This window comes from Solanum pennellii, chromosome 4 (assembly GCF_001406875.1).
Source record: "Solanum pennellii chromosome 4, SPENNV200".
In the NCBI taxonomy this organism is placed as follows: domain Eukaryota; kingdom Viridiplantae; phylum Streptophyta; class Magnoliopsida; order Solanales; family Solanaceae; genus Solanum; species Solanum pennellii.
This window is the reverse complement of record NC_028640.1, coordinates 5,947,642-5,955,573: the sequence shown is the minus strand read 5'-3', so window position 1 is coordinate 5,955,573 and position 7,932 is coordinate 5,947,642. Positions and strand designations below refer to the sequence as shown.

The following is a 7,932-nucleotide window of genomic DNA, read 5'->3' as shown; positions in this document are numbered from 1 at the left end:
AAGTTCAGAGAGTCGATTTCAGTACCCAAATTTCAGAATTCTAAGTATTTTGGAACGAGACCCCCTCGACGGTCCGTCGTGCCCATGACGGTCCGTCGTGGGTTCCGTCGTCTCAGCCAGTTTTTCCAGAAATAAAATCTGCTGCTCAAAACGACTAAACAGGTCGTTACATTTTATCAATAACTTAAGTTGGTTAGTATTCTACTAATAAATTACCAACATATTTCTACTTGAATTATATTTTAAAACTTAACAATGAAATTCTAACAGATTACCAACATAAAATTTTACTAAGTATTTAAGTTGGTAAATACGACGGGAAAAAATTGCGCTAAATTTAGCAACATTCTATCAATGGATTCCCAACGGAAATACTACTAACACACACCTTTTGTTGATAATATTACCAACGAAGTATAATATCGGTTTGTAAATATGACAAAAAAAATTGTTTATATAATTTATCAACATATTACTAATGAATTACTAACCAATCATTTATCAACGACAATATTGTGTTGTTAAATTTACCAATCAAATATAAATGTGTTGGTAAATTAATAACGAAATGTAATTTGTTGGTAAACATGCCAACCAATATTAAATTAGTTGAAAATTTTTCCGACGAATAAATATTGTAGTTAGTAAATTACTAACATCATTAAAATAGTTGGTAATATACCAACCGATCATTCATCCATTGGTAAAATTTACCAACATATTAATTATTAGTTGGTATATTATATATGAATGTTTAGTTGAATAGTAACTATTACCAACTCTGATAAAATTTATTGGTAAATTATTAATTACTAACTTATATTTTAATAGTTGGTAAATTTACCAATTGAAGTAAAATTATTTGGTAATCAGCGTCTAGTATTGATGCTTTCATATTTAGTTTGAGTCATTAGGCGTTTTAACTTTTAAATTTTAACCACTTTACTTTATTCAATATTTTTGGTAAACTTGCTTAGATTAGAACTCTGTCAGTGTCATAAGCTTCGAAAGGTATTTGTTTATCTAACGGGAAGGTTAATTCAAGTTTAAGGCTTTCATTTTTTGTTTGTGCCGTTAGGTGTTTTAAATTTTATGTTTAAGCCAAAATTTGATTTTGGTCAATATTTTTGTGAACGTGCTCAGATAAGAATTTCGTTAGCGTAATTAATTTCAAAGGCCATTTTTTATCTAGTAGTTTTGTTGGAATTTGAGTTTTGAGGCTTTCATTTTTACTTGGGCCGTCAGGTGTTTTAACATATAAATTTTGACAAAAATTTAACTTTGGCCAATATATTTGATAACGTGCCCAGATAAGAATTCCGCCAGTGCAGTTAGATGCAAAAAGTCATTTTTTGATGTAATAAGGTAAAGGCTTCGGGTTTCAAAGCCTTCGTTTTTAGTTTATGTCGTTACGCAATTTAGCTTTAAGTTTTGACCAAAATTTCACTTTAGTCAACATTTTTGGTAATTGTGCTCGAATTGAAATTTTATCACCGCAATTAGCCATATAAGTTCAGATTTGATCTCATAGGATGGTTGGTTTGGGTTTTCAGATTTTTATTTTAAGTTTTTGTCGTTAAGCGTTTTAACTTTTAACTTTTGACTAAAATTTTAAATTAGGTCAGTTTTTTAGCAAACATGCTTAAGTTTAAATTTCGTCAGCGCGACTAGCTCTGGAAGGTAATTTTTCGCTTTATAGGATGACTAGTTTTGATTTTGAGGTTATCATATTCAGTTTGTACCATTAGACGATTTAATTTTTAACTTTTGGTCAAAATTTGATTTTTCTTAGTATTTTTTGTAAATATGCTCTGATGAAAATTCTGCCAGCGCGATTAGCTTCAGATGATCATTTTATATCTAATAAAATGGTTGTTTTCGGTTTTGAGGTTTCAATGTTCAGTTTGTGTTGTTAGGCGTTTTAACTTTTAAGTTTTGAACAAAATTTAGATTTGGTCAATATTTTTTATAAACGTGCTCAAATTAAATTTTTTGATATATTGATATGTGTCACATTGAGATTAATTTAACTTGTTATCATAGATTTTACATTGTTTCATTCAAATATGATTTATAAAATTGATTAATATTTTTGAATTCATATTTGTGTTTTTAGATCTTTTATTGTAATAAATTAATAAATATTTTACTATTTAATAATCACACGATTAATAATATTTTGAACATATTTTGAATCAATTACTAACCTAACATTGAACTTGAATGATATATCACCAATAAACTAACAATCAATTAGTAAATTTATTAGAAAAACAAATAATCATACTAACGTATTTAAAATTTATTTCCACAAGTGTTGTGGTGTAGTGGTAAGTACTCTTGCATCCTTAACCAAGAGGATTCAGGTTCAATTCCCGTTGGGTACCTAATCATCTTTGTTAGGGGAGCGCTTTACTACCCAATGTAGGTCTTCTAGTGTGAATCCGAATTTAGTCGGGCTCCAATGTGGGTACCGAACACTCGATGATAAACCAAAAAAAATATTTAAAATTTATTGGTAAATTATCAACACAAATTTTTGTTACTAAAATTACCAACCAATTACCAATGTATGAATCGAATAATGAAGAAATAATTTACTAACTCCTTTTTAATTCGTTAGTAAAGGTACTAACGATATACTAATCAAGAATTAGTTGAAAAATTACCAACGGAAATTTCAAGGCCATATTTCAAAATTTTGTAACAACATCTTTGGTTGTTTACTAACTGATTTTTGGTTGGTAAATTTACCAACAAATTACAATCGGTTGATAATATTTACCGACGAACTTTTTAGCAACGGATTAATATAAGTTGTCATTTGGTTGGTAACTCAATTTTCCAACCAATTTGATCAATTTATCAACAAATTTTTTTGTTGGTAATTGCGGTTCCTTTTGTAGTAGAATTTGATTTGGGTTAGGTGTGGTTTGATTTTAGACTATTAAATATCGATAGTATATGGGTTGGTTATGATTTTGTTCGAAAAAATCGAGAGATGACCAAATCGAACCGAACCGATAAATTATATACATATATTTTAGTAATATACATACATAATATATTATTTTTATAAACAATTTTAAAGATCTTATATGTGTTTTCATTAAAATTTATTTCTAATTTATTTTGAAAGAAAAAATGTCCAAGATGAGAATATTTATCTTATTGAATTTATGTATATATGTGTGTCTATGACAATACTTTATAAGATTGAAATTATCACTCTCTTTCTTCTAGGACAAAATAATAAATTTTAAAGTTTTATTCACAGTAAATTCAATGATTGAAATCGACCCCGTGAACACACCTAGTTGAAAATATTAACCAATTATATATATATGTGTAGAGATATTCTTGATATAGTAACATCTTTCGAGGAGATTAAACAATGTAACTTTAATTAACACAGATACACAAATTGAACAAATAGTATCGTATTTTGTTAGGTATATTCTTAGGTTAATTGAACCCAACAAATTGATATCAGAGGCAGTGGTCGATCTTACATGACTAGTATGTAGATGAGTAAGCGTGATAGCTACACTACTCGAAATTTGATCTACTGTCACGGTTCGCTTACCGTTGCAATAGATATTACTACCGTAGCCATAGGTCTAAGGCTATGGTTACGCCAACCGCTACAACAGATCGCGTAGCAATAGCTCTGTTGCTAAGATTTGGTGCGACGGGTCATATAACCGTAGCCATACATGGACTCATTGCCACTGTTCTGACTTGAATTAATTGCCAACGATTATGATCGTATTTGTACGGTTTTGAACCATTGTAATAGAGGTTTATGCATCAGTTCTATTGAGGCTATGACTACAATTTTTCTTTCGATTCAACACATTGTTTCATTCTATTGTGACGGTTGTTATAGGGTAATGCAACACTTTTAAACAATTATAGAACTGTTGCTTAATGACTATTGCAACGGTTATTACATGATATTGCAACAATTCTAATGCAACAGTTATTAGTAAGCTATATTGATACGTATATATACTATTGATCCACTTCCACAAATATTATATTATTGAGCTTTGCAGTAATTTTATAACATAAAAATACACAAAAATTGTTCACGAGAATAAATGTTCATTACCAAAATTAGAATTCAAGATCCGTGATTCTAATATCAATAAAAGCAAAATATACAAATCTTTTTATAGCATTAAAAAAAGGTGAAACACATGCACCACACAATTTACAATCTTCAAAAATATACAATTTCTAGAACATCAATAATATTAACATCAATACTTCAGCTCCTATGTGAAGTCTTCACGACTGCTTTCATCGCCTTCTTCGATTTCATCACCTACATACAATTAGAAAAAATATAAATAATTTAGCAAATTTTTCGCCAAAACTTAATGGATCCACAATAGTGATATAATACAAAGTTATTACTCTGTATATAATACATACATATATAAACTCAATAAACTCAAATAATATACTATTTGGAGTATGGCATAATCTAATCATGAGTATTTCATATTTCACTATGATGAGTGTGAGATGGGAGGCTTTGAAAATTAAGTACAGTAACAACCATTAGCTTTTAGAATTGTTAAATTAAATATTGTCTGCCATTGACTTAACTTTACTCTAACAAACAAGTTGGCAAACTTTTCACATTCCTCAACATGTCTCTTATCACAAACAATCAAAAACCTCAACTCTCTTTACAAATCTTGAATCAACAATTTTTTGTCTCTCTACATACAAACTTAAATCTTGATATTTTCATTATGTTAAGTTGATGGAAGCAATGTCTGATTGTTATTCTGTTTTTTAGTATTGTTGTTTCAAAAGGATCAAGATTGTCTAAGGCTTCTACTACTTGGGAACAAATGTTGCCTAAGAAATTGCCTTATCCTTCTTCAGCACCATCTAAAGGCACAAACTCTGTCACTACTTCTTCTACAACGACGAAAATAAATCAAAAACTCTCTTCTGATGATGGGAAATCAGTGTAACAATTGGAGTAGCATTAGATCAATTTGAACGTGTACAGATATGAACAATTGATTAAGAATTTATTGTCTACTATGTTGGCTCGACTACACATAATCGTCAAGCTAGGTTATTTATAAAATAAGTTAGAAGGGTAATAGGACCTTAGTATAGTATAAATGTGTCTCTGGAATTTCGGGCATAGGTTGGGAGTACTTATCATTTTCCCAATAAAATTAGATAAAAGTCAAAATATTTAATTTAGATTTTAAAAATATTTAAACTCTAAAAATCGTGTAAAATTTCAAATTCAATAAAAAATTACTTGCCTACCAAAAAAAATAGTTTTGCAAAACCAAAATTTGACTGATGATCGAATGATAATCGCAATTAATTTGCAATAATTAAAAAATGGTCCAAAAATTAAGTGGAGCGCTGCTAGGTGTATTAAAGCGGGGGATCGAAAATAAATATACATAGTATAGTTCTACTAGTGAAGTTTAAAAATACAGATTTTAATAAACTCTTTATCACAATTGAAAATACTTTGAAGATTAAAAATGTCTATTTAATTCATGAGTAATACTTAAAAAAGAAATATCATATCACAACAATATATTTATTTCATGTGTACAAAGAATATCATTTATCACAAATCATTTGCTAATTATGTATTCTAACACTTAATTTGTCATATGTATAACTACACAATATCCTATTAAAAATTAATTAACACTATCAAACTTAATTATACAATTTTTGAGTTTTTTTGACATTCTGGTAAAACATTTTTGCATGTAAGATTATTAATATTTCCCCAAATAGCATTTGGAGTTTCACCATTTCCTCCTAACAATTTCACATTCTCCATCAAAATTCCTTCACATGGAAATTTTTTGCTGCACTTGATATTTATTGCATCATTTGTTGCACTTGTGCCTTTGATATTTTGATAAATCACATTTTTCACTTCAATTGCTGAGTCGGTCTGTAAATACATAAATATATTTTTGTGATTAAGAGATCAACAAAATCATCATAAGTCTGTGATTGAATTATATTATGAATCGATCATATTAACTCTGTCATCAATATTATCGTCATAGATATTCCGTCACAACTTTATAATATACAATATGTCGTTATATGTTACATTTTCAAAGTGGGGTAAATTTGATTATACACAATTTTGTATGGGGATTTTATTGAATTTTAAGAAAGTTGTCCAAATGATGTAGCAAATTGCACTAATGGTATAAAAATATTCTATACTTTATGTATATTATATAAATAAAATTCATTTTTGTTAGGGTTTAAGTTATATATTTTTATAATATATATACGTCGACATTATTAAAAAAATTTACGATATTTAGTTATCTAAAGATAACTTAACTAACAACCTATAATGGAACGGATTAATTATCTAAAAAACACGATAAGATATCTGCTTTGTATAATACTTTAACAGAGTAGATTATTTTTTCGTATCGTTAATATATATATAAGTTAAATCCATTTTCAATTACCTCAGCTTTGCATGGACCATCAGCTTGATCACAATAATTTTGGTCTATAATTATTGGATTTTTGACATTATTCATAACCACATTTTGATACTTAATATTGCTTGCACTTCCAAATCCTCCCTATACAAAATAATTCAAGAATATAATTATATGTATATTAATTAAAAAAAAGTATTTGTAAATTAATAAAAATAATTAATTAATTAATTTACCGGCCAAGTCTTAATCCTAAGTCCATTTGTAGTTCCAAAAAGCTTAGCTCCATTTACATGAATATCAGACACATGAGCTTCTGAATTTCCACCTCCCAAACTTCCAATACTAAGCACGAATAATAATAAATTACATAATTAGATTATAAATTTTGATAAAATAATCTGAATATGATAAAAAAAATAATCATGTAAGTGAGGTTTGACCCAAAAACTTATTTCTTATCTTCGTGGGGTAGGAGATTGTTTCGTATAAACGATCGACTAAAGAAAATAATTTTTCAGAACAGTTTGAAAGATATATAAAAATAAAATGATAAAGATATTAAAGAAAGAAAAGTAATGAAAGTAAAGATAATCAAAATAAGAGAAATAACAATAATAATATAATAAAAAATAAGATAATACTAGCATAATAATACTAATATAATGAAATTATATAGGTGTATTTTAGACTCTCTCAGTCTTAATTTATGTGATATTTTTTATTTTTCGAGAATCACACAGTTTAAGTTTGATCGAAAATTTATACATAAAATCTTCAATTCTTTTTGCAATGAAATTTATATATTTGTAGACTATGTAAAAAATAATATAATTCACAATAATTCATAATTCAAAATGTTCAAAACATCTATAAAATACTTACAAGTAAAGATAAATTTATTTAAATTTCAAAATTTTAAAAGTGTCACATTAAATAAGACGGAATAGTATTTATTTTTTGTACCTAATTCCATGACCTGGTCCACAAGTAATGCCAGTGGCTAAGACCTTCTGAGATCCATCCACAATTGAGATGCAATCATCACCTACCACAAAAATAATTTCCAAAATACATAGTTAGTAAATAAAAAAAATTTAATGTCATTTTTTTGGGGTACAATTAGTATAATTTAATATTTGTAAATATTATTTCAACAATCTATAATAGTACAACTCACTATAGTGACATTAATTATCGGCTTTGAACTAGACTTTCAAGATTTTCGGTGTGTTTGGTAATTAGGAAAATGTTTTTTTTTGGGAAAATAAGTAGATTTATGATTTAATTTTTTATGTTTGGTGGGTGAGTAGAAAATATTTTTTAAAAATGATTTTCAATGTTTGATTTATGAATGAAAAATATTTTTGAGAAATATCTTTTACTTTTACTAGAGTAGCAAATAATTTTTGAAATTGAAAATAATTTTTTTTTTGAGGGAGGGGGGCTGGCGGGG

General features: G+C 27.6%; 1 protein-coding gene across 1 annotated transcript in view; it reads right to left on the bottom strand.

Moving 5' to 3' along the window:
• Nucleotides 1–5,589: 5,589 nt before the first annotated feature.
• The window catches only part of LOC107016382 (polygalacturonase-like), an 8,324-nt gene continuing 5,981 nt past the window's right edge, over nt 5,590–7,932 (bottom strand). The window contains exons 6-9 of the mRNA XM_015216866.2: nt 7,443–7,524; nt 6,713–6,821; nt 6,501–6,620; nt 5,590–5,959 (exon numbers count right to left, since the gene is read on the bottom strand). Of these exons, the coding sequence (XP_015072352.1) occupies nt 5,720–5,959; nt 6,501–6,620; nt 6,713–6,821; nt 7,443–7,524 (551 nt within the window). The 3' untranslated portion in view covers nt 5,590–5,719. The remainder of the gene's footprint in view (nt 5,960–6,500; nt 6,621–6,712; nt 6,822–7,442; nt 7,525–7,932) is intronic.